Raw genomic sequence first — 26,813 nt, 5'->3', positions numbered from 1 at the left:
GGCCCGGCCTGGCCTCCAGTGGCCAGTACGGCTCTATTCAGCCCGCGCGTCCCTTCGGTATGCGGGGCGCCGGGGCCGGAACTACCGGCCGGGTGCCGAACCTCGTAGGAGGTGCCTGGATCGCAGCGCGGGGTGGGAACTACGCTTCCCAGAATGCAACGGGGCAAGAGGGGTCTCTCGGCGCTTTCCGCGCCTCGCAGGGTCCGCTGGGAGTTTTCATTGACCTCTGAGCCCCCTCTCATTAGGATCGGCTCCGGTCTCCTCTAGGCCCCGCCCCTTTCGGAGAGCGGGTGACCTCGCAGAGCCCCGCGAGCTCCTTCCTTCTTCCCCTCTCATTGGTCCAGCTTAGCTGCCATTCGGGAGCGAGGAGGAGAAGTTGCTTACTGATTGGTGGATTCCGTTTGGCGCCAACTAGGAAAGGGGGGCGGGGCAGCTGCGGTCCCTAGTGAGCAGCTATTACCGCGAAAGGCTTTCCTCGCAGCGACAGTCCGGAAGGGAGGTGAAGGTCCGCTTGGTGCTCTGTGACCCCGGTTTGGACAAGGGGGTGAGAGGAAAGCGAAGAAAGTGTGAGCCCTGGCCGTTGCCTCGCGGCTCTGGCCGCTTTCCCTTCCCGACCCGCGGCGTTTGTTTGGATTTAATCTTCAGGTTGCCGGCGCCCGCCCGCCCGCCGGCCTCGCGGGGGTGCGGGGGAAGCACCCGTGCATGTGACTGGCGCCTGCCGGGTCCAGACACCCGCCCGTCCGCGCCGCTTACCCGCGGCAGTAGCGTCCCTGAACCGCGGGGTCGTGTTTGTGTTTGACCCGCGGGGGCCCGCGGCGGGCCGCGCGGCCGAGGCCGGTGCCGGCGGGGCGGGGCGGGCCCGGCGGAGGCGGAGGAAGAGGGAGCGGGAGCCCTGGGAGGCCGGGTGCCGCCATGGAACTGGGCCCGGAGCCCCCGCACCGCCGTCGCCTGCTCTTCGCCTGCAGTCCCCCTCCCACGCCGCAGCCAGTCGTGAAAGCGCTGTTCGGCGCGCCAGCCTGCGGCGGCCTGTCGCCTGTCACCAACTTGACGGTCACCATGGACCAGCTGCAGGGGCTGGGCAGGTGAGAAGGGACTGGCGAACTCTGCCGCAGGCCGCTGGGCTCCCAGACGGCTCTCGGGGGGATCAGGCCGGGAAACGGGCCCAGAGAGGGGCGAGACCTGTCCGCCGCTCGTGGGCCGCCCCGCTGAGCTGGGGCCCGCCATGTGCACCCTCCCCCCAGGCGGAATGTTGGGCGGGAGAGGCCGTTCGGACCCTCCAGGCCGCCCTCAGCCCCGAGCCGGGCCCGGTAGGGGGTGGGGTCGGCCCGGGTTCCCCAGCTTGGCCACCCCTTTCGGATTGCCTTGTACTCTTCTGTCCCAATCTCAGGAAGCTCTTTGAAATCTACCCCCACGGGGGCAAAGCAGACCCTTTCAGGCGCTCACTTCCACCCTTTGCTGAACTACCTCGCAGGATCTTGGCTTCCTGTGAGCTTTGTTCCTTCTCTACAGAGAGACATGGCATTTTCTCTCTTGGCCTACGTGCAAAATCCCCCCAATGCTTCACCCCATGCACATTCCTGATGTCGACCCATGCGTTCCTAAGGTCGGGCCTTTTTACTCCTGTTTCCATCCTCAAAAGCTCCCTGGACTTTTCCTTGTTAGCAAAACGTGCATCCCACGATGTTTCTGGTGGAGCTGCTTTCACTTCAGTTTTGGACATCCCATTTTCTCTGTAAGCACACGTCTTGTACGTTTTCCAACCTCTGAAAAGCAGTAACTTGTCCAATTGATCTTTCATCCCTGCTCCCAGCACCGTACCTAGAACGCATGCTCTCGCTTCAGGAAATATTCCAACATCATAGTCATCTTGTCTACAGTGTGACCCAGGCCATGCCTACTCGCTCCTTTCTCATCATTTATATTCAAGTGCTAACTGGGTGTTTTGGGTGGCAAAGTGGGGGGTCTGTGGTGTGGCCTAGAACAAGATGGTTATTAGCCCGGATACTTGCTAACCTCATGGCCTGTTTCCTGTATGTAACCTTGTAATTATGTTTTAGAAATAGAGTTATTTCTCTTGCTTTCAGTGAGTGTGAACAGCCGCTGGAGGTGAGAAACAGCAGTCTGCAGAGAATGGGCTCCTCTGAGTCCACCGATTCAGGTATTCCTTTAGTCTTCAACATTCATCACGTAGGGATCAATACTTGGAATTTGTTGAAATATGTGCTTCACCTAGAACTTAGATTGGGGACTAGTTCAGACCATAAACAAAAGTCATGGCATTCAGTGACAAACACTCTTAAAGCAGGACAAAGAAGGCCCTGTGGTAGTTTACAACGGGGGGAAACAAGTGTCTGCAAGGAGGCGGTGTGTGCTTGATCTTGAGGATGTGTGAGTAAAGTAGTTGCATACCAAGAACCATAACACCAAGATCAGAAAATTGTATTGGTTGAAATGCAGGGTCAAATTATTGGAAGTATAATGAAACTGTTTCAGTGAGCCTGCTATGGAGGAAATGTGCTGGTGCATTTTATTCTAATTCGTAAACTTACGTTACTGCAGCGTTTATAGTTACACAGATGCTTTAGGTTAGGGAACTGCAAGAGCAAAGTTCTTAAAATGTAGGCTTCTTAGGAACTAGGGAGAGGATTCTTTCCTGTTTTAAGTTTATTTATTTATTTTGAGAGAGAGACAGAGGGAGTGGGGGGGAGGGGCAGAGAGAGAGAGTCCCAAGCAGGCTCCACACTGTCAGCCCGGAGCCCGATGGGGGGCTTGAACTCACGAAGGGCGCGAGATCATGACCTGACCTCAAACCAAGAGTTGGACTGAGCCACCGAGGTGCCCCAGGAGCTAGGGATAGAATTCTTACTTGTGGCAGTGTGGCAAGTGAGAATTTCAGAACTAGCACTTGACTTCCTGCAAAGTTACATGGCTATCATGAGAGGCAGGCGCTGGTGGGTCTGGGCGTACTGAGAGCAGCGTCTTTGCCACCTTGCTTCCTTCAGTGAGATGGGTACCTTGCTTGGTGTACTTTTGTTCAAGGCAATGAATACTTGCCTTGTTTGTCATATGACTGACTGAGAAGTGTATTTTTCCAAACCCCCGAATTACACGTATGATCTGACAAAATAAAATATTTGAAGTCGAAACTTCAGAAAACTGGTACCTCTTCTTTCCATGGTTGAAACAAAGTTACGTGGGTAACCTCTATCCAACAACCAACCAAACATTAGAAGGTTGTATTTAATTCTCCCCACCTACTCTCTTGATGGTATTTGTAAGTAGAAAAATGAGATAGGTATGTTTACTGTGGAAGTGTTAAGACTTGGGGCAAATAGAAAGTTTTTGACAATCAAATAGAGACGCCACTTTGATTCTGCCAAAAGTCCAAGCCCTGAGTCTTGGGTGATGGCTCAAAGAAACAGTACTAGTAGTGTTTTTGTTTATTTAATGACAAAATGGTGTTTTGTGTATTATTTCCTGAGAAATTTTGTTATTTCCCACAGGCTTCTGTCTGGATTCTCCTGGGCCCTTGGACAGTAAAGAAAAGTATGTATTCACTGCTTTTAAAAGTTTGTTAGGAAAGTAAAAGTTAGGAAAGACTTTTCTTAATTTTTTAATGAAATTCGTTGTGCTCTGTATGGGAGCCTTGGATTTAGCTGACCCTACTGAGACTTCTGCATGTTAGAAATAAGTCTGGTGCCTTTAGAGAGTGAGTAGTTTGTGTCAGCAGTTTTTAAAACTTCCTTTCCTTTATTTTAGCTGTAATTTTTTGTGTTTAAGTCTCCCCCAAATCCTTAATTCACCCTCTGACATCATAGCCTTAAAGAACATGGGTATTTTAAGAGAAGACCTGGGCTTGTTCTTTTTACCTAGAAGCCCAATGTTGGGGGCGCTTGTGAGAACGGGACAGCTTCAGAAATCTGTTCTTCCATCTTGCCTAAAATGGGAATGTGATTGTCTGTCCCCTTCCCCAAACTATAGGCTAGACACTGCATCTGCTCATATGAATACCTCTCTTGTTTTATTCTCATTGTTTACCTTCTGATCTCATTGCAGCCTTGGAAATCCCATGAGGAGAATAAATTCCCTACCTGTAAGTTAGTTCCCTTTTTTATTTTTAGCTAATTGACATTCATCTGTCTCCTTAGCTGTTAGTGTGATCTTAATTTAGACAGCAAAGATTGTTCTTCCTTCGTCTCATAAGTACTCAAAACACCCTACCTGAACAGCCTCAGTAATGGGCATTTCCCTTCATTTATTACTATCAAATGAATACCAGGAAAGTATTTATCAAAAAGAATACCAGGAAGTATTCTTTTTACGCAAATGATATTTTGGGGTTGGTTTGGCACCTCAATCTCTACTGAAAGGGCTGGAGACCTACCTTGTAAGGTTAGGTGTAAAGCCATGTAGTGGGATCTTCTACCCCGTGTTACTGCAAGGTGGAACCCTGGCCACATTTCTTGGTTGCCTCCTGCAGTGTGTGAGGATTTAGCCCCTCCACCACCACTTTTTTTTCTTTTGAAACTGAAATTCCATTGAATTTTCATTTAATGTGCCCTGATGTCTTTTTTCATTTTGACAGCAGAAGCTCTTGGGATGTAGCCCAGCCCTGAAGAGGAGTCATTCTGATTCTCTTGACCATGATGTCTTTCAGCTGATGGACCAGGATGAGAACAAGGAAAACGTGAGTGGCATCGATGTACTAACTTAGGCTAGAGGTAAAGCCACAAGTGTCAGTGGCTTACAAAAAAGTGGCTGGGCTGCTTTCTGGGAGACTAGACCTTCACCAAAGTCATGCATCATCTCTGTAGTCAGAGAAACCTGGATTTGAATCCTGCTTACTAGCTGTATGACCTTGACCCATTACTTCTTTTTTGGCTTCTTCATTTTCTTTGTAAAATACGAGTAGCAGTAACTTGTAGTGTATTATGGGAATTAAATAAGATAATGTATATAAAGCATTTAAAATGGTTCCTGGCAGGGAGGTGTTGCTCAGATGGCAGCCCTTAGGAATAATTATATCCATGAATAGCTTATCTAGAAGGGTCTGCCCAGGCCTTGCCTCTTTGTGCTCACCCTGGGATGAGTTGTAAGCTCAGGAAAAGGCTAGTAGTGCTTTCTACTGAACACACTGAAGCTGTACTGATGCCTGGTTTCCCCCTGAACTTGGCTTTTCTCAGGGTTGCCTGCTTGGAACTTTGTTCTGGGGAGGAGACAGCATACATAGGTGGTAGTTAAAGAACTCACATGATCTTAGGCACATCACTTAACCTGTAAGGTCTAGTTTCCTCATCTGTAAAATGGGGTGATTGGGTTGCAGTTGCTGGTTATATGAGTTAATACATAGAAAGTACTTTGTGGAGTGTTGGCGTGTAAATACTCTGATATTAGCTGTTAACTGCTCTGAGCACTTAATAAGTGACTGTTTTGGGGTAGAGGGATTATAAGCGCTTTTAAACTTGAAGTAAATGGAATCATACAGAATGTATTCTGTCACTTCTGGCTTTCACTGAACATGTGAGATTCATTTATGTTGTTGACTGAAAGTTTTTTTATTTTCCATTGCTTTTAGTATGAAGTACAATAATTACAAGTGGAAAGAAAAAGAATGATGTTTGTAGGAAGGTGGTGGAAAACACAAAGCCTTCAAATCTAGAGTAAAAAGGGTTTTTTTTTAAGCATTTTTATTTATTTTTTAATTTATTTTTTAATGTTTATTTTTGAGAGAGTGCACTTGCACACGAGCTGGGGAGGTGCAGAGAGAGGTGGGGACAGAGGACCGAAGCAGGCTCTGCACTGGCAGCACAGAGCCCAACGTGGGGCTCAAACTCATGAACTGCAAGATCATGACCTAAGCTGAAGTCGGACACTTAACCAACTGAGCCACCCAGGTGCCCCAAGAGTAAAAGGTTTTGACTCCCACTCACAGGCAATTATATTGAAACACTTCGTTTTAGATTTTAGGAAGTTGTTGGTTCGATTTGGCTTATTAACTCAGTGTTTTGTATACTTGGCAGATATTTATGTCTTTGTGGTGAGAGAAAAAAAATGCTGCTTTAGAAGTTAGCTGTTGACAGTCTGTAAAATTCTTAGTGACACAGATCCAGTGTTGGAGTTAGCTCAGAAACGGGTAAACCCTTAGTTTGGAGGCAGTTGCAAAGGTGAGCAGTGCCTGCTCCCTTGACTGTCTCACCCAAGCTACAGCTAAGACCCTGGTTTTCATGGACAGGGGAAGATATATCGACTCTGCTGTCTTGCAGGAAGCCTTTGAGTTTAAGAAGCCAATAAGACCGGCATCTCGTGGCTGCCTGCACTCTCATGGACTTGAGGAGGGTAAAGATATCTTCACACAGAGGCAGAACTCTGCCCCAGCTCGGATGGTATGTGCTTTGGCTTTCACAGGGGAGTTTCTGGTGGGGAAGAATTAAAGCACCCTCTTTAACCTGGAGTCAAAGACACTAGAGCTCTTATCTTTGTGATTTGAAACTAGACTGTCACATCTTTGGTGTTTTTGCTGTCTGGAGAGCAGACAGGCAGAAGCAGAGTGAAAGATGGTATGTTTGAAATACTGAACTTGAACAAGGAATATTTGATCTTGTCAGTTCTAGGGAAATAATCAGGCATCCTGGGTCATTCTTCTGTATGTGTGCATGGCGGGATTATGTGGCTTAAAACTTTCTTTCACTGTGCCTCCAGAGTGGTTTTGTCTGGAGATGGCACTTGGCTTCTTCCAAAGGTGGTTTATTAAGAATATTATGGGGACTCCTGGGTGGCTCAGTCGGTTGAGTGTCCAGCTCTTGATTTTGGCTAAGGTCATGATCCCAAGGGTGTGGGATTGAGCCCTACATCAGGCTCTGTGCTGAGCATGGAGCCTCCTTGGGATTCTCTCCCTTTGCCCCTCTCCCCTGCTTGCTTGCTCGCTCTCTCTCTCTCTCTCTCTCTCTCTAAAATGAACTATTATGGATTCCAATGAACACACTGCCTATAGGCTACTTGATAGTATTTGGGACCACTTGCCCCAGGGTTACTTATTTGCCAAACAGAAGCTGTCACTACTTCCAAAGTTCCCTACTGGCAATCTGATAGCTATAGACTAGAGAGGAAATTTGAGCAGAATGACTACATTTGGTTTCCAGGTTTTCCTGGGAACTTGCATACAGCTTTCCAGTCTGGCTTTTTGGTCTGAAGTTCAGGTTCAGTCAGTATTGCTGCTCTGTCTAGCATTTGCACAAAGCATTTTCACATATGTTTTTGTCTTAATCTTCCTAAGCGTGTGAAATAGGTGAAGTTAGCTCATTTTACAGATTGGGAAAGTCTGTTAAGGGGGTCGGGTAATTTGCCAAAGGATACTGATAAATAGAAGACCAGGATTTAATAGAATCTCCTGATTCCTGAGTACACGGTAACCCTTTAAGTACAGGGTATCCATGGGGTGCCTGGGTGGCTCAGTTAGGCGTCTGACTTTGGCCCAGGTCATGATCTCACGGTTTGTGGGTTCGAGCCCCCCATCGGGCTCTGTGCTGACGGCTGAGAGCCTGGAGCCTGCTTCGGATTTTGTGTCTCCCTCTCTCTGCCCCTCCCCTGCTCGTGCGCTGTCTCTCTCTCCTTCAAAAATAAACATTAAGGGGTGCTTGGGTGGCTCAGTCAGTTAAGCGTCCGACTTCAGCTCAGGTCGCGATCTCGCAGTCTGTGAGTTCGAGCCCGCGTCGGGCTCTGGGCTGATGGCTCAGAGCCTGGAGCCTGCTTCCGATTCTGTGTCTCCCTCTCTCTCTGCTCCTCCTCCGTTCATGCTCTGTCTCGCTCTCTGTCTCAAAAATAAATAAACGTTTAAAAAAAAAAAAATTAAAAAAAAATAATAAACATTAAAAAAAAAGTTGTTTTTTTTTTTTTTAAGTACAGGGTATCCAAAACGAAATAGTGTGCCCTTGAAGACCACAGCATCGGAGTTTATTGTGGTCACCTGGCCATCCTTCATTATAGATGACTTGTCCGTCATTTATTGTATCACACCTTCACTGGGGATCCCAGAAAACCCAGGTCACAAATACTGGTATTATAGTATGAGCCTTCAGTGTGTTGTCCCACAATAAGGTTACCAGCCTCTTGGTTCTGGCGGCTGAGAACTTGCGGGTGTGCCCAGGGCGTGCTCAGGAGCACTTGTGGAGGCTCAGGGGCAGCCTAGAACTTTTATGAAGCAAGCTGGTGCCCAAAGCAGAGTAGGCCACGGGCAGAGAGGATCCCTCCTTGGGTGAGTGACTGAGTCCAAAAACCGGAAGGCCACTTGAGGATTAATGAAGTCCTATCCAAAGGGATTTGGGGCTTCTGAAGGATTCTTTGTAGGACTTAAGTTGAGACTGCCTTGTTACTGTGGGGAAAAAAAATATATCTCTGAACATTTTTCCTGGCTTTGGGAAGCACCTGGAAAAGAAATAATTCACTATCAGCAATGTTTGTTATTAGTAGTGTTGATCTCTATCTGGTAAATTTATGAGTTGTTTTTTCTAAATTTTATATATTAAATATATTAGTTTTATGATGGGGGTTCCCCCAAAAACAACAGGGTTGCCTAGTGAGATACCCCCATTTTTACTCGGAATGGTTCTCAGAGAATGTGCGGGGAGAAAAGCTTGGGCTTTGGAGTCAAACAGGTGAGCTGTGTGATCTGGGTAAACTCCCTTAAGCACTGGTTTCCTGGTTTGTTAAATAAGTAGAAAAGGAGTAACTCACCTTAATGCATTGTCAGGCGTCAGTGGGAGTAAACACTTAAGATTGTATCGTAGTGTCTGGCACACAGTAATTCCTCAGTTAAAAACTGAGCACCTGTCATTTGAATTCCAAGTTTAAAGAACTAGGATCAGGTGACAGTACTATATCAAAACCTGCATGTTGATCCGTGTTTACTGATTACAATCCTCTGATAAAACAAACCTTGCCCTTCATAAAAGAGGCCATCCCCACATCCCAGTGTAAGGTGAATCGCTTCTGGGAAGAGTCTTTTGCGAAGGCTCCTAGGCCTGATTCTACTCAGGACTATGTGTAGACATCAAATCATTTCTCATCTTAGGATACCTTATCCTTTGCTTAGTAGCTGCCAAAATGTTAGTTCTAATAAATATAGTATGTTTTCCTCATAAAATCTAGTGACCCATCCAAGGAAATCAAGTCTGATCATTAACAAGCTGTGAATTCGTCTTCCAGCTTTCCTCGAATGAAAGAGAGAGCAGCGAGCCAGGGAATTTCATTCCTCTTTTTATGCCCCAGTCCCCTGTGACTGCCACTTTGTCTGATGAGGATGATGGCTTCATGGACCTTCTTGAAGGAGAGAACCTGAAGGTAGTGTGTGTGTGTTTCTACCCGTTCCACTAAGTACTCTGGAAAAGTGATGTGAAAAACAACAGCAATTCCCCAGGGCTTGAGCTGGCTGATATTTTTGTTCATTTGGTGGGAATTTATTGAGACTCTGCTCCTAGTCTAATTAAATCTGAGGGGGGACAGGGTTCTTCAAAAGAAGAGAGTGATAGGCTCCTTCTTACCGTGAAGAAGGTGACAGTTATTTTGTACAAGAGACATGGAACAAGAACAGTGTAGGACAAGCCAGAGGGACAGCCTACCTCCTCAGTACCCTCAGGGTAGTAGGATGCTTTTAGCTACGTTCAGATGTCTGAATTGTGAAAGGTGATTCTCTTCTGGTCTTAACATATTGGGGAGTGGGAAAGAGGAGCGAACATTAGATGCTTCCTATGGGCGAGTTTGATACTCCTCAGGCAGAATCATACCTAAAGCATTCAAACTTAGTCTCTACTGAATCTTTTAAGTGTTTCTCTTTCTTTAGAATGATGAAGAGACCCCATCATGCATGGCAAGCCTCTGGACTGCTCCCCTTGTCATGAGAAGAACTACAAACCTTGTAAGTTGTTCTGGTGTGTCCAGAGAGAGCCTGGAAGCCTGGAGTAATTAGGCCTCGGACAGAGTCAACTAGACTAAATGGAAACTAATCCTTCTACCCACTTCACCACAGGAATCAAAAGTAGTTTCATTTGAGATTCAGTCTTTGGGTCTGTGGACCTTTCTCTTGACCAGCCGCTAGTGTTCTCTGGTGTAAAGCACACTGTTTCTTCGAGTATTTTTGGTCCTCATTGGTGTGTGAGGAAGTCTGGCTAATATATATACATGTAGTTCTTGTTTTTATACTTTCTAGTTCATCCCAGCTATTCTTGGTCAAATTAATGTTCTTGCTGTAGCTGTGACCACTCTTAACTTCTAGTTTAAGATCTCAGGAAAATATCTGCTAAACTGAATTTAAGGGGTTCCATTATTTTTTTTTTAATGTTTGTTTTTGAGAGAGAGACCAAGCAGGAGCGGGGGAGGGACAGAGAGGAGAGAGGGAGACAGAATCTGAAGCTAGGGGGGCTGTGAGATGGCCACTGTAGGGGCTAGTGAGGTTCCTGTAGCTGTTCGTTTTTGAGCCACAGTTAAGGTATGGGAAGGGAAGGCCAGGGGGTCATCCAGGGTGGGAAGTTGCAGAGGACAAAAAATAGCAGCTTGAGGTTCCTCACAAGTGACAGTGATTGATGGCACTTTGGCGGTCTAAGCTGTGGGTGCAGTGCAGGTACGGTAGTCTGGGGGTTGGTTGGCCCTGAATGAGGCAGAGTCCACAGGCCGGGGCTGTGGTTAGCCTCAAAACACAGCATCTCCCTCAGGAGCTATTGAGGAACACATCTACGTGGGCACTCTTAGGTCCTCAGAGCTCCTGTTTGCAAGATGGGGGAGCTGGCTGTCCCCTGTCATGGAGTCTCTGGCTCTCATTTTTCTCAGCCTTCTTTTGTTTTGTCCACACTTTTCAACATTTGCATGAAGTCTGCCAAACATTTGAAACGGTGCTTTTTCTCTGTTTCCTGCTCAAAGATTCTGTTTTACCTCAGGTATTTTCCACATAGAGTTTAGGATTATTTCGGAACTTAAAGGTGTTAAGAATATTACCTATAGATAATTGAAGCTTTATATAATTTTTATGTTTTTTCGTTTCTTCTGTGTATACTTCCCCACAGCTCATATTTAGGACAGATATTTGGGTTTCTCTCGCCTAGCTTAAGTTAGAATTGCCTTTGACCCAGCCAGGCATTTGGTTACAACCGTTACTGATCTAAGCATATCCTTGGATGACCACTTCATTGTTACGGGGTCCTAAAGTGGCCAGTGCTTCATATCTTTGCAGAGCTGAGCCCTCCTCTGGCCCTCACGGTTTGACCTGCTCTGAGAGGCGGTCTGGATTTGAGAGGGGGCAGGCAGCTTGCCGTGGCCACCTTGCTTCAGCCAGGAATTCGAGAGGTCAGTAGATGAACTCTCAGACTGTGCTTTCACATGGAGACTTCCCTTCTAGTAGTGTCCTTAATTAGCTATTTTTATAGCCCGTATGTCATTGTCTTGTCCTAAATAGGGTTTGTCCCCGGTGTCATCCTCAGTTACACCTCTGTTTAACTCAGCCTGCATATTAAAACTTCACACTTTGAAGCAGTAAGACAGCAAGGAGTGGGTTCTTTTTCCACGTCTCGATCGTGGGATAGCGGTGGAGTTATGAAGCCACCCAGTGGTGTGGCGGACAACAGCTTACCCTGTGTGTGTGGCCTTGTTGAATTCATGCACGTGGCCATATGTATCCCATTGAATGGGTGGGCACTGTGGACGCTTCCAGGGCAGGAGTGTCCCTCACCCTGGAAAGAGCCATACACTGAGCAACCACCTGTGTGCCATGAGCAGGTCAAAGGGTGATCCCCCAGAGGGGACGTGTTTGCCCAGGGCCTCAGAGTGTGTGGGAACTTGTCAGCAGGGTGTGTTGATTCACGAAAGAGCAGTTCACCTGTGGCAGTAGCACGTAGCCCTGTGAAGCTGGAGAATGGGGCACGTGTCGTGGGCTGGTGCGAGGTTGTCTACCAGTCAGGGGTGTGGCTGGATTGCCTCAGGAATGCTAGAATTCCTCGAGCCTGACTCTGTTAACCAGAAGGGAGGAGGGGTCAGTTACAAACAGGGTGCTTTATTTATTTATTTATTTTTAATGTTTATTTATTTTTGAGAGAGAGCATGAGTGGGGGAGGAGCAGAGAGGGAGGGAGACACAGAATCCGCAGCAGGCTCCAGGCTCTGAGCTGTCAGCACAGAGCTGGTGCAGGGCTTGAACCCACGAACCATGAGATCATGACCTGAGCCGAAGTCAGACTGAGCCACCCAGGTGCCCCACAAACAGGGTGCTTTAGGAGCACCCTGTGATTATTCAACAAAATGCTGAAGACTTTCTCTGAATCATGGGGAGAGGAAGGAACAGATTGAACAAATCTTTGCAAATTAGGAATGGGTGGTATTTAGGTGCAGTAGTGGTAAAGGAGAAGTCATGAGAATGACACCAAAGTTTTCAGTGTGAGAGACAGTCTTAAAATTATTCCTTGCTTTGTTGGGTGTTTCTCTGTGTGTTTAAGCACCCGGGGGGTATGGAATCTGCTGTCTCCTGTCTTCTCCATAGCATTTGGTTTGGTATCGATGTGCCCTCAATCATGCTACCTTACGTGAGCACAGCCGTAGGTCAAAGGGAATGATAGGACTTAGGGATCTGGGGTCTAGACCCCACCTGAGCTACCCACAAATGGAGACCTTGAGTGATGCATTTTTGTTTATCTGCATGTTTCCCAATTTGTAAAATGAGTGTTGATTAGGAGGAGAGACCACATTTGTTTCTAGCTCTAATATCCAGGTAGTTTGAATGAAAAAGACTTTTCAAGTATCTTTTTAAATATCTTTATAAAGGCTTTTCTTTCTTTCTTTCTTTCTTTCTTTCTTTCTTTCTTTCTTTCTTTCTTTCTTTCTTTTTTAGAGAGAGAGAGTTGGGGGTTGGGGGATATATATATTAAGTAGGCTCCACGCCCAGCATGGGCCCTGACACAAGTCTCAACCCAGGACCCCGAGATCATGACCTGAACTGAAATCATGAGTCAGATACTTAACCCCTGAGCAACCCAGGTACCCTGAGGTGTTTTGTTTTGTTTTTTGGGTCTTTTTTAGGTCTTTCTCATTTATTTATATTCCATATCATCCATATCATCTAGCATAACACAAACAGTTACTGCAGACTCACAGTTGCTGGAGCTATATTGGAATCGTGGTGTCCGCCCTGGATGAGTTCACAATTTCCTTTGAGACTCTGTTGAAAGCAGTGGATTCTCTTCCCCAAAATGCTCCCAGCTCTTCTAGGTTAAAAAAAAAAATCTCTGGGACGCCTGAGTGGCTCAGTCGGTTAAGCGTCCAACTTGGGCTCAGGTCATGATCTCACAGTTTGTGAGTTCAAGCCCCGCATCGGGCTCTGTGCTAACAGCTCAGAGCCTGGAGCCTGCTTTGGATTCTGTGTCCCATTCTCTCTCTGCCCCTCCCCCCCACTTGTACTCTGTCTTTCTCTTTCTCTCAAAACTAAATAAAAATGTAAAAGTAAATAAATAATGTCTGGCGGTGCTTGGGTGGCTCAGTCGGTTGAGCAGCATCTGACTTGATTTTTTTGGCTCAGGTCATGATTTCACGGTTCATGGGATTGAGCCCTACGTCAGGCTCTGTGATGATAGCGTGGGGCCTGCTTTGGATTCTCTCTCTCTCCTATCTCTGCCCCTCCCCCACTTGCACTCTGTTTTACAAAATAAACTTTAAAAACGCTGGCGGTGCCTGGGTGGCTTGGTCGGTTAAGTGTCTGACTTTAGCTCAGGTCAGTATTTCACGGCTTGTGAGTTCAAGCCCTGCATCAGACTCTGTGCTGACAGCTCAGAGCCTGGAGCCTGTTCGGATTCTGTTTCCCTCTCTCTCTGACCCTCCCCAACTCATGCTCAGTCTCTGTCTCTCAAAAATAAATAAACATTAAAAAGAAAATCTCTGGTCTTGCTTTTCTGAAAATATCCCTTTAAAATAGACTTCAGAGGGGCGCCTGGGTGGCTCGGTCGGTTAAGCGTCCGACTTCAGCTCAGGTCATGATCTCACGGTCCATGAGTTCGAGCCCCGCGTCGGGCTCTGTGCTGACCGCTCACAGCCTGGAGCCTGTTTCAGATTCTGTGTCTCCCTCTCTCTCTGCCCCTCCCCTGTTCATGCTCTGTTTCTCTCTGTCTCAAAAATAAATAAATATTTTTAAAAAATTAAAAAAAAAATAAATGAGCATACTTTTTAAAAAAAATAAATAAATAAAATAGACTTCAGCAAAGTTAGGAGAAAATCCTTGGTCTCCGAGAGAGCTGGCATGGGAGTGGCACACTCTGCTGCAGATTATTGACCAGAGCATTTCAAAGAAGCGTCATTGAAATTTTAGTATCATCTTGGAAAGGAGCGGCTTACTGGGGCATAAAGAGATTCTGCATGGAAGGAAAAGCTGGGCCGGCCAAGGCACACTGAGTCATGAACCTAGAGATAAGTTTAGACTATCCCTACTGTTGGTCAGATTGGCTGCCCTTAGATGCTGGAAAATTAGTCTTAGACCAAGTGGAAAGGACTTTTGAACACAATTTTGAGGGCACCTGCTCCTCTGTGCACCCCTGCTCCCTACAGATTTACACCCTTAGCACTATTTTAACACCTTATTGACTCTGTTTTCTAGCATAGTCTAACTACATCACACCTTTTCTGGATTTAGGTGGGGTATTAAAACCTGTTGACTGCTGGGGCACCTGGGTGGCTGAGTTGATAAGCATCCTCTTGATTTCAGCTCAGGTCATGATTTCGTGAAACCTACTTGGGATTCTCTCACTCTCTCTCTCTCTCTCTCTCTCTCTCTCTCTCAAACTTTAAAAATAAAAAACCAAGCAAGGTGCAAGTAATAAAATGGAGGGGAAGAGGCAAATCAAAAGGTGTTCCCAACCGAAAGGTGATAGTTATGTGACTCTTAGGACCCTTTGTAGACAGTGAGCTTTAGAAAAAGGGCATGGATTGTCTTCCTCCTCTCCATATGATGTCAACTCAGTTTGTATTCATTGAGCACCAGGTATTCAATGTCTAGTATGTGCTAGGCCCTACAAGAGTGCTGGGACTAGATGAATGGACAGTGTCTGTTACCTAATTTAGGGTGGATTTTAAACCATCCCAGAAAGCCCTTGGTCCATTCTCTTTACCATTCAAGTGAGCGGGTTTTAATGGAAGATGGGTCTCTTTTTTTTCCCCCACTAGGGCAATCGATGCAAGCTGTTTGACTCTTCTTCCACATGTAGCTCTGTCACCCGGTCGATGTTAAAAAGACCAGAACGATCTCAAGAGGAGTACCCATCTGGAAATACAAAGCGGAGAAAGAGCATGGCTGTGGCCAGTCCTGAAGAAGCAGCTAGTCCAGAGAAGCCCCAGGAGGTTAGTTTTGCAGGTGCCTTTTTGCTCAAGGACAATGATACTGCATTTTTCAATTCTGAAATTTCCATTTGGCTCTTTTTCTTTGCCAAGACTTAGAGTTTTCCGTTTGTTTCAAGCAGGTTGCTAATTGGCTGTTGAAGCATTTTTATGACAGCTGCTTTAAAATCCTTATCAGATTATTCCAACATCTGTGTTGTGGTGTTGGCTTCTGTTGATTATCTTTTCCTATTCAAATTGAGATTTTCCTGGTTCTCGGTATGACGAATGACTTTTCAGTTGTATCCTGTATATTTTGGGTATTGTAAGACTGGTCTATGTAAATTTTCTGTTTTAGCAGGACTCTGATACTGTGGGGATGATAGGAGTAGAAGTTCATGTTCCCTAGCACAGCTTCCCTTGACACATAGGGTGGCCTCGTTATTGTGGGCAGGAGTGGGAGGTCAAGTTCCCCACTAGACCACCCCAGTGGAGTGGAGGTGGGGCACTTAATTACAGCTGGGCAAGAGTTGCAAGTCTAAGCTCCCCACTTGCTGACCAGGCATGGTGTAGGGCCATCATTTTTTCTTTGGTGTTTGGCTACAGTAGTCTAAAAGTTTTCTGTCTAGGGGCGCCTGAGTGGCTCAGTCGGTTAAGCGTGCGACTTTGGCTCAGGTCATGATCTCACAGTTCGTGAGTTCGAGCCCCACATTGGGCTCCCTGCCCTCAGCACAGATTCTGCTTCAGATCCTTTTCCTCTCTCTCTGCCTTGTGCTCTCTTTCCCTTTCCTTCTCTCCTTCTCTCAAAAATAAATAAAAAACAGGTAAACATTTTTAAAAATAAAATGTTTTCTGTCTTGATAGGCTGCCCTCTTTCTAGTCCTTTGGCTAAGGAGAACAGGTTTTCCTAAAGGCTTCTTGTTTCTTTGGGCTTGCTGCTACCATCTCCTGATCTGCTTGGAACTATACATTTTCTACTACTTATGTTTGTCTCACAACTTTGTACTGTTTTTCATTGTTTAATGCTTATTTATTTTGAAGGAGAGAGAGACAGAGTGTAAGTGGGGGAGAGGCAGAGAGAGGGAGACACAGAATCTGAAGCAGGCTCCAGGCTCCGAGCTATCAGCATAGAGCCAGCCCTATGCAGGGCTCGAACTCACAAGCCGTAAAGATCATGACCTAAGCTGAAGTTGGAACCTTAACCGACTGAGCCATCCAGGCGCCCCTGTAGTGTTTTTTATTGTATCTCTAAATATTTTAATTCCTTTCTTTTAATTCAGACTTATCATGACCTAGTAAAAGTTTAGTTTTTATAAAACTTTCATCATCTCTACTCAAGTCAATTGCTCATAGTTATGGTTTGCTTTCATGTTATTTTGGAGCTTTACTAATATATCATGAACTTCCCTGTAGGTGAGTACACAAATGTAATTATTTTTATTTTTAAAGCACTTAGGACATTAATTCATTCATTTTAAAGTTTTATCTTGAGAGAGAGAGAGAGCACCAGCAGGGGAAGGGCAGTGAGAGAGGAAGAGAGAGAATCCTAAGCAGGCTCTGCACTGTCAGCATGGAGTGTGATATGGGCTTGAATCCACCAACCACAAGATCATGACCTGAGCCAAAATCAAAGAGCTGGGCACTTAACCAGCTGAGTCACCTAGGCGCCCCAGAGCACTTTTTTGAGAGGGAGAGAGTGAGCGTGCACACACTTGCGCAAGTGAGGGAGGGACTGAGAAAGAGAGAGAATCCCAAGCAGGCTCCAGGCAGTCAGCACTGAGCCTCAGGGCTCAATCTCAGAAACCAAGAGTCAGATGCTCAGCTGACTGAGCCACCCAGGCACGCCCATGATTGCTCCATTTTTATTAACTTGTTTATATATTTTGGCTTGTATTCATAGTTTTCCTGATTTTAAAACTATTCTTCATGAAATGTCATGTTTGGCTTATTTAGAATTGCTTTTATGTATGTGTAGTTTTCCTTCATTATACTATCCTTATATCAGGTTTTGGTATTGAGGTTTGATATTAAACATTGTAAAATAACCTGGAGAATTGCCCGTGTTTTCTGCAGCATGAAAAGGTTTGAATAAACACTACTCTTAAAAGGTCTACTAGATGACAGCCATGGAAACAACTGGCGCTGGCATCTTACATTTTATAATCTGCCTTAGTTACCTAATACTTGATGAACATTTTACTTTTTCTAATTAAAAGTGGAATTTGGGGGGTGCCTGGGTGGCTCATTTGGTTGGGCGTCCGACTTCAACTCAGGTCACGATCTCACCGTCCGTGAGCTCGAGCCCCGCGTCGGGCTCTGAGCTGATGGCTCGGAGCCTGGAGCCTGCTTCGGATTCTGTCTCCCTCTCTCTCTGCCCCTCCCCCGTTCGTGCTCTGTCTCTCTCTGTCTCAAAAATAAATAAACGTTTAAAAAAAAAAAAAAGTGGAATTTGGGATGCCTGGGTGGCTCAGTTTGTTCAGTGTCCAACTTTTGATTTTGGCTCAGGTCATGATCCCAGGGTCAAGCCCTGCATGGGGATCCATACTGAGTGTGGAGTCTGCTTAAGATTCTTTCTCTCTCTCTCCCTCTCTCTCTCCCTCTCTCTCTCTCTCTCTCTCTCTCTCTCTCTCTCTCTCTCTCTCTCTCTCCCTCTCTCTCTCTCCCCCCCCCCCCCGCCCCTCTCCCCTGCTTGTACTCTGTCTCTTTGAAAATAAACTCTTTTTTTGGGGGGGCGCCTGGGTGGCTCAGTCGGTTAAGCGTCCGACTTCAGCTCAGGTCACGATCTCGCGGTCTGCGAGTTCGAGCCCCGCGTCGGGCTCTGGGCTGATGGCTCAGAGCCTGGAGCCTGCTTCCGATTCTGTGTTTCCCTCTCTCTCTGCCCCTCCCCCGTTCATGCTGTGTCTCTCTCTGTCTCAAAAATAAATAAACGTTAAAAAAAAAATTTTTTTTTTTTAAATAAAAATAAACTCTTTTTTTTTTTTTTTAAAAAAAGTAGAATTCTAGGTTAAAGCGCAGGAACATTTATGGAACTTTGCATTTTATACATGCTAGCAAATTGCCTTCCAGAAAGCTTCTGGTTTATATATCTGTCAATATTCAGGAATAAAAAGAATGTATTTATTTGTATATTTAGAGAGAGTGAGCAAGCAGGAGCAGGGGAGAGGGAGAGAGAGAATCCCAAATAAGCTTCATGCTGTCAGCATGGAGCCCAATGTAGGGCTTGAATTCCCAAACCGTGAAATCATGACCTGAGCCGAAGTCCATAGCTTAACCAACTGAGCCACTCCAGTGCCCACCTGCCTTTTCTCTTAATACTGTTCTTTTGATGAAAAGAATTTCTTGATTTTTAAATGTATTTCAATTAATTAGTCTTTTTTATTTATGTTTGGTGCCTCTTTTTTTCCCTCTCCCCCTCACCTTTTTTAAGTAATATCTACACCCAACATGGGGCTTTAACTTACAACCCCAAGATCAAGAGTGGCATACTCTAAGGGCGCCTGGGTGGCTCAGTCGGTTAAACGTCTGACTTTGATCTCGTGATTCATGGGTTTGAGCCCCACATCGGGCTCTGTGCTGACAGCTCATAGCCTGGAACCTGCTTCAGATTCTATGTCTCCCTTTCTCTCTGCCCCTTACCTGCTTGTGCTTTGTCTCTCTGTCTCTCAAAAATAAATGTTAAAGAAAAAAAATTTTTTTAAGAGTGGCACACTCTACCAACTGAGACATCCAGGCACCCCCAAACCCTGGTTTCTTTTAGTAGAAAATAGTATTTGGAGACCATAGTGTCCTGTAGGAATGTTCATTGCACGTCTAGAGCTTCTCAGTGGATAGAGCTAAGAAATTTATTTTAGATTTAGCCTTAATTTTAATTCCCCTTTTTAAAAAGGTGGGGAAGAAGAAAAACTTAATTTCAGAGTACTTCAGTTAGACACTGAAATAATAGGAGACCTAAGTCAGTGACCCATGCTCCCTTTTTTTAGTCCAGATTCAATCAAATAAGAAAAATATTTTATTTGCTAAATATAGACATGTACATGTCACCCTCCTCCCAGTGACATGTTCTAGGTGAATGTTTTCAGAAGTCCTATTCAGAACCCTGGCCTCATTTTCCACCTTTGATTTGTTACAGATTCTACATCAGTCTTTATCCCTGGCATCTTCCCCAAAAGGGACCATTGAGAACATTTTGGATAATGACCCAAGGGACCTTATAGGAGACTTCTCCAAGGTAATTCTAGGCAGATGCAAGGAGAGCTGCTCTGGTTATGTGATTTAGGCTTTGGGTTATTTCCTAGAATTCCCCCCCACCCCCTCAGTCTTTCTCCTCTCTTGGGTGGCTCTTACAGTGTCCCCCAGGAGACACAGTTTGAAATTTTTAAAGATAAAGAAACAAACACATGATCAGATGTATCTTGGTCTCTGTGGGACTATAGACCTTACTGGTACTGATCAGAGGAAGTAGGAAGCCACCTACCAGCCACCTGGACTCCAACCCAAAGGCCAGGCTCTTTGGGAACTGTGTTTCTGATTATAAAAATAGTAGTGCAGCAAAGTACAAAGAAGCAGGAATAAACCTATAGCCACACTACACATCTGTATATCAAAAGGTTATCCTAAAAGGTCCAAGGTTGAGACTGAATTTCTCCATTGTCCAAAGAAGCACAGCCTTTGAGGGAGAAGGCCCCCGGGGAAGTAGGGAGGAAGATCTGCTGATGGCCTGATATGTATGAATTTGCTGTGTAAATGAGTTGGCTGCCTTTGAGCTGTGGTGAAACATGAGGGTGGAACAGAGAACATGTCAGCAGCTTGCTAAGCCACAGAAGATGTAAAGGCTACCCGATCAATTTCTTACTCATTAGTTTAGCTAACATTTGTTGAAGCACTTAATGTTATGTGTTAGGTAAAGATTCCAAAATGAGACCCAGTTCCTTCCCTCACACAACTTCCCATGTGGTCAGTAAGACCTGCTGTGCCACATACGACACGGGAAATTGAAGTGCACGTCCGTGCAATGCAAGCAGCCTTGGAGAAATAAAGGGAGGTTGTCTCGTCTAGAAGACTAGGGAAGGTATGAGTCTGGGCCATATTTCATATTTCAGCCAGGTGAGTGTTGAAGGAATAGGGACACATAGGGGGTCAAAAATAGGAGATAGTTCTAATCTGAAAGGAAGAGTAAGCAAAGACTGGGTGTGTCCTCATTGGTGGAACCTTCCACTTGAATTGAAGCTGTTGGTTATGTTTGTCATAATGACCTTGCATATGGCCGTGGGGATGGGTGAGCTCTTGGTTCAGCCACTTGCCCTAGTGAGTAATTGCTGATGTGCCCATCTTTCCCCTCAAGGCCAGGCAAGGTCTCCTATTTTTCCCATTTCCAGTGCCCAACACCATGTTCCTCACAGTTGGCTATGGAGATGAAGGTTCCTGACAAAAGCAGGGAGGAAGGAAATTACCTGAAATTTCTGTATTTACGTTTGGCTTACTAGCTAGTAGTAAGGCCAGCTTTACATATTGGCTCGGCTTTACATTTGACAATGAGGATAATACACCTTGTAGGTGTGTTTGAAAATGAAATGTCAGGATGTTAATGAAGTGCCTCGATGAGTAACTTGCCTATACTATTAGATTAAGGTTTGTTTATAAAGCTGCCTCTTATCAGGCAGGCAAGCAATATAAATGTTGCATTTATAGGCTTTCAGATTTGCTAAGTATCTCTCTCTCTCTCTCTCTCTCTCTCTCTCTCTCTCTCTCTCTCTCTCTCTCTTTTTTAAAGGGTTATCTCTTTCATACGGTTGCTGGGAAGCATCAGGATTTAAAATACATCTCTCCAGAAATTGTAAGTCCCCTTTTTGGATCCTGTCACCCATGAAGTATTTGAATCTAGCTGTTCCTGGCAGCCAAAGTTGATTCTCCTGGGCTTTCTCCCCACAGATGGCATCTGTTTTGAATGGCAAGTTTGCCAACCTCATTAAAGAATTTGTTATCATTGACTGCCGGTATCCGTATGAATATGAGGGAGGCCACATCAAGGTATGAGTTCCTGAGGCTTACTGGTGAGCCCTGCTATCATGGGAGGCGTAGAAGGAGCCCTGACAGGATCTGTGATTTTAAAAGTGGGGTGGTGACATGACACCTGGAAGCTTACTGGCTAATGTGCTGGTTCTGAGGACGTTTTCAAGCAGCCTTGACTCCTGGTGCACTGGAGAATATTCCCTGGCCTGGACTACTCTCCACTACCTTGTACAGTAAATGCTCTCTGTCCTGTGTCTTACACCTTCACCGTCCTGTGTCTTACACCTTCACCATCACAGGCATTTGTAGGTGGTACCACTGATTTCTAAGTCAGGCCTAAGCACCAAAGGGCTTTTGACCAGAAGCCACCCTCTGGTGACATGTCCCAGCGATGCCTCTCAGTTTGTAGTTGAATTAAGCTGCCTGGTGGAGGGCGGGTGTTGGGACACTTTCCAGGGAGGAAGTTAACTGGTTATGCCAATTTAATCTTTTAACCAATAAACTAGTGTTGAAATCTAGTAATGGGGTACATTAAATACAACAGTAGTGTTTGTCACTGTCTTAATGGCTTTTGAAAGTCCCAAATTCATAAATCTTTCTCAAGCCCACCATAGTCATAACAGAATTCTAGGGTCCCGATTACAGATGACTGTCACAGAATCAATCCGGCAAGTATGATACACGCAGGTGCCAAGAGTCTCTATGCCTTCTTCACAGGGTGCGGTAAACTTGCACATGGAGGAGGAGGTAGAAGACTTCTTGCTCAAGAAGCCCATCGTTCCTACTGACGGCAAGCGTGTCATTGTCGTGTTCCACTGCGAGTTCTCTTCTGAGCGAGGCCCTCGCATGTGAGTGCTGCATGGAACTGGGCTCTGGGGCACGGGCCCACAGTGCTTTTGTGGGATGAGGCAGTGGATGGCTCACACTGGCGGCATACTTCACACCAAGGGCCCTCTCGCACGTCCCAAGTCATTTCCATGCCTCAGCCTACACACATGATGCGTAAATGTTCAGTTTTTTAAAAGTTCAAATTCATGTGTAGCAAATGTTTTCCCACATTCTTACCTATTGGGCAGTTTGTTGATTTGATGAACAGCTTTCTTGAGTGTGGCTTTGTAGGCTTGACCTGGCAGTTGCCAAGGGCTTTTGGCCTTATTCGGCCCAACCTTGTCTCTGAGGCTAGCGTGGTCCTACTGGAAGGACAGGCAGGGACAGCCAGAGAGCGGGTGGGGGCTGGGGCAGGGCGACTGCAGCCTTGACTAGGATGGGCCAAGGTAGACTTCTTGCCAGCCCACAGGCCCGGGTTCTTGTGCAGTCTTTTTATTTTGAACTGGTTCAAAAGTCAGGCCATTTTCCTGCACGTGCTTCACCTGATTTTCCCAGTGGCTAATGTTGTGCCACATTAGTACACATACAACCACACATAAACAACTACACCAGGAACTTGGCTTACATGACCATCTCCCCATCTACCTCCTAAGGACAAGGACTTGCCCTGCGTTGAGCACAAAACCGTGGTCACAAGAAGTGGGATTTGAGTGAGGACTGATGTTCCTTCACAAGTGGGATTATTCACTCTACAGATTATTCACTCTACAGATTATTCACTCTACAGATACTTACTATTGCCTCTCATGTGCTGGTTAGTGTTCTGGTTACTGGGGAGAATAGCAAAACGTAGGAGAACAAAAAACCCTGCCTTCAGGGAGCTCGCATTTCAGAGGGAGCGGGAGGCAAATATGTCTGTCAGCTACTCCATGTGTTAGAGGTACTTCAGAGACATGACGAGAAGTGGGTGCTCCAGGGCAGGTTGGAGGAACAGCCGGGGGGCCAAAGTAAGCAGGTGGAGTGGAGAGAGGGGAAAGCAGCAGGGACGGGGTACCAAGGGGTGGGTGGGAAGGAGCCACTGGCCATGTGAGGGTATTGGGGAAGAGTATAGGGTGCAAGCAGGTGTCCTGAGACAGAGCAAGCGCAGCCTATTTAAAAGCTATAGGAAAAAAGCCGCCAGCTGAGATGGGAGTTGAGGAAGGGACCCTGGGCAAGTTGTCTGGGGGTGTGGCAAGAGTGGAGAATGCAGTGGGAAGCTGGCTCAGGTGCTGTCACTGCACAGGAAGTGCAGGTGGTGGCGGGGAGGACACTGGAATGGGGGCCGGGCAGTAGGTCTGTTTCACTTGGAGAAAGGGCAGTTGGGGAGAGACCGTCTACCTTCCACCACCCGTGAACTCTTAACGATCACACGTGGCCAGTAGCTCACAGCTCAACACTGATTGTTCCCAAGAATGAACGTGAAGTTGGGAAGACGTGTGTAAGGAGTCCTACCGCACCACTGCTGTCACTGTGCTGTTGTCTCACGTCTGTTGTCTCTGTATCAGAAGAGCTAACCCTGCCGTGGCCTTCCTTCTCGATAGGTGCCGGTACGTGAGGGAGAGAGATCGGCTTGGTAACGAGTACCCCAAACTCCACTACCCTGAGCTGTATGTCCTGAAGGGCGGGTACAAGGAGTTCTTCCTGAAATGCCAGGTAAGCTGAGGTCCCTGGAGAGCACGGTCCACCCCTTACCCAGGTTGGACAGCTGGGTCTGTCTGGTCGTCATGGCTGTTTCTCGTCCGGGATCTGGGGATTTGCTGCGCACAACGACACGGGCCCTAGAAGCTGCTGCACAGATGCGGGGAGCTGGCTTAACAGCATGAGACAGGCACCCCCTGATCATCCTCTCTTGTCTGCAGTCTCACTGTGAGCCCCCCAGCTACCGGCCCATGCACCATGAGGACTTCAAAGAAGACCTGAAGAAGTTCCGCACCAAGAGCCGGACCTGGGCGGGGGAAAAGAGCAAACGGGAGATGTACAGCCGTCTGAAGAAGCTGTGAGGGTGGCGGGCCCAGACTGCGGCAGCCAGAGCCTCCCCTCCATGCCACCTCTTCCCTCTTTGCTGCAGAGAAACTTGAGCAAAGGGGCCAACAAGTGTGGAGAAAGGGCCTGGGGCTTGCACGCCTCACCCGGTCCCGCGCTCCCAGGGTTCCTGCTGGCGGCGCCTCTTCTGTCCCCGTAAGACGTTCACTGCCTCAGGACTGTTTGCCAAGGCTGTCACTCGCCATACAGCACAGTTCCAAGCACCAAGCCAAGAAGTTCTGACTCCTCCCCCCCACCGTTGGACAAACGGCCTGGGGCCTTACTGGGCACTGTCCTGTCTCGTGAGAGGAGGGGTAGGAGAAGGAGAAGGAACTCGAGTGGAAATGCTGCTGGCCAAATACCAAAGACAGCCTGGGAAGGGGGATGGTCTCTGTGGGATAACCCGTATCTTTAATTTATTCAACTTCGTCAATCACTTTAATTTTTTTTTTTTTTTAAACTCCTGGAGACTTTTATTTAACTACTTCTTTAAGTCACAATACTGCCATTCTAGGTAGGGTTTTATCATCCCAGGGACTACCTCTGCTTTAAAAAAAAAAAAAGATGGGGGAGAAGAGGCAAACTTGTGTTGAGGGACAGAAGTAGGAGCTCTGTCACCCCAGGAGGCACTGTGGAACTGGGGCTGCTGCTATTTAAAGCCAAGGACTGAGGCGCTGGTGGGAGCAGGCACTGGACTCGGACTTGGCCATAGGACATAAGCTAAACCTCCCAGACCTACCTCGAAGGCCACTGAGATCTATGGGTGGGGGCGGGGGGGGGGCACCGTGTTCTTCCTCACCCCAGTTCCCTGTGACATTGGCTGGTATAGGAGTCACAGGAAAGCACTTCAGGCAGCTTCCATGGGGCCACCCCCAGGTCAGTGTTGGAACGTGGTAGTGTAGGTGTCCTAGACTAGGGGCGGCAGGGTGGGGGGGCTCTGGGATGGGGGACGGGAGCGTACACCGAGTGTCTTCTATTACTGATACTCTTGAATAGCTTTTAATTTTCTAAAAATAGTCATTTTATGAGTCAAGGAGTATCAAATCAGTGTTGGCTGGGCCACCCAAGGATGAAGAGATGGGCTGGAAGCCCTGGGCATTAGGAGAGGGATGTGGGTGCTGGCATGCAGATGACCGTATAGAATGTGTCTCTCAGGAGGCAGCGTGGTGGATTTTGAAGGTAAAACTTTGAGTTTATCATGTTTGAATTTGAGGTGCAGGGAGTGATGGCTCATCACTCGTTGCCCCCTCATCTAACCCCATGGAAATGGGGGTCTCAAAGGAACACCTCCTATCCAAGGAGCTGGAGCTGAGGTGGTTGATGCTGGACACGCCTATTTGGTTCCTGCGTGTGCCCACCCACAGGCACCAGCCTCCTCACCATCTCTGCTCTGTTGGGGCATAGCCAGGTTTTTCTTACACACAAGTGCCGGTCTCCCCTCTTCACTTCCTGCTCTGGAAGTGGGGAGGGAAGCAGTCGTAATGGAGACGGCTGGTTGCTCTTCTGGGTTTGAGTTGTATTTGGCTATAAAACAATCTTGTTAGAAAAAGTAAGTGGGGAGGAGGGGAACGGGGGAGAGAGGAAGGCCTCTTCCCCCTCTCACCACACATTGAGACACATCTTAGTTGGTCTCTAATCTTGTTTATAGGGATTCTGTTGGTTGAATGCCTAGAAAAGGAGGTGGGATGGCCTTCAGATTGTACCAGCTTAGCTAGCATTGCTGACCAACTGTTGCAGGCTCTGAAAATAAAAACAATCCTGAACCCATGCTCTCTACGTAGTTCTTGATGAATTTAAAGAGAATTGCGATTCCCTTCAAGGTTCTGGGACCATACTTGACTAAAACCAGTGGGGGCGGGGGGTGGGGGGGAGCAGCCATATTTCCTCAAGAGGCCAAAGGACTCCCATGTGCCATGATTTCAGAGATGGCCAGAATGATCTCTAGTTGCTACCCTGACTCCAAAAACTTGTCATTCAGATTGATTTGCAAGATGAAAGGCACAGCACATACAAAGCCTGCCTGAACCACTAACCTTTCTTTCCAAGATCTGTGAACTCAAACGGATGAAGCAACAGTGCAAAGGAAGGATGCTAAAGACAGGAGTTTCAGTTGTGCTCTGAAGGAGAGGATACTGCAGAAGGGCAAGTCATGGGCCCACACAACCACCAGAGAGACTTGGAGGTGTGATTGATGCTGGGGGCTACTGGCCAGAATGGATGGCAGCAGGAGCAAAAGTCTATTAATAAAGCAGAGTACACTCTGCATGGAAAATAACTTCTGTTCCTTTTATGTATACTTCAGATCTTCCCTAAACATGTGGTAAATGCTAAAACCTAAAAGATTTACCCTTGGTCCCACCTCCAAGTTAAGCTTCATTTAGACCTTGAATCCCTTCTTTTGCATCTATAATAGACATTATTCCAGACATTTTTTAGAATTGTAAGACCATGCACGAAGAAAGGAAGTCTCCTATAATCCTGATCTCCAGTATTAGCCTATTTATGTCAGACGAGAGTGGCGCCTGGCTGGCTCAGTGGAGCATGCAACTCTTCCCTGCCCCCCCCCCCCCATGTTTATTTTTG

The 26,813-nt window shown here is 46.7% G+C and overlaps 1 protein-coding gene across 5 annotated transcripts; it reads left to right on the top strand.

Annotated features, from left to right (window-relative positions):
• The first annotated feature begins 854 nt into the window (after positions 1 to 854).
• CDC25A (cell division cycle 25A) lies at positions 855 to 26,505 on the top strand. Of its 5 annotated transcripts, none has more exons than XM_042929209.1 (15): positions 855 to 1,082; positions 2,085 to 2,158; positions 3,504 to 3,546; positions 4,057 to 4,093; positions 4,586 to 4,687; positions 6,264 to 6,383; positions 9,202 to 9,336; positions 9,836 to 9,910; positions 15,183 to 15,356; positions 19,462 to 19,560; positions 21,103 to 21,165; positions 21,261 to 21,359; positions 22,059 to 22,189; positions 23,750 to 23,861; positions 26,277 to 26,505. In XM_042929209.1, the coding sequence occupies exons 1-15, from the start codon at positions 913 to 915 to the stop codon at positions 26,349 to 26,351; spliced, it is 1,509 nt and encodes a 502-aa protein (XP_042785143.1). In that variant the 5' UTR covers positions 855 to 912; the 3' UTR covers positions 26,352 to 26,505. The 5 variants fall into 5 exon arrangements, with proteins under 5 accessions (XP_042785143.1, XP_042785142.1, XP_042785141.1 ...); XM_042929208.1 differs by lacking the exon at positions 26,277 to 26,505 and adding an exon at positions 24,068 to 25,997 and having other exon boundaries at positions 4,589 to 4,687; XM_042929207.1 differs by lacking the exon at positions 26,277 to 26,505 and adding an exon at positions 24,068 to 25,997.
• Positions 26,506 to 26,813: the final 308 nt, after the last annotated feature.

This window comes from Panthera leo, chromosome A2, assembly GCF_018350215.1.
Source record: "Panthera leo isolate Ple1 chromosome A2, P.leo_Ple1_pat1.1, whole genome shotgun sequence".
Classification (NCBI taxonomy): Eukaryota; Metazoa; Chordata; class Mammalia; order Carnivora; family Felidae; genus Panthera; species Panthera leo.
This window is presented reverse-complemented; position numbering and strand designations above follow the sequence as displayed.

Coding starts and splice junctions, on each gene's coding strand:
- CDC25A (XM_042929207.1), top strand. CDS start 913: ATGGAACTGGGCCCGGAGCCCCCGCACCGCCGTCGCCTGCTCTTCGCC. Junction 1,083..2,084: donor CAGCTGCAGGGGCTGGGCAG/GTGAGAAGGGAC, acceptor TCTTGCTTTCAG/TGAGTGTGAACAGCCGCTGG. Junction 3,547..4,056: donor CCCTTGGACAGTAAAGAAAA/GTATGTATTCAC, acceptor ATCTCATTGCAG/CCTTGGAAATCCCATGAGGA.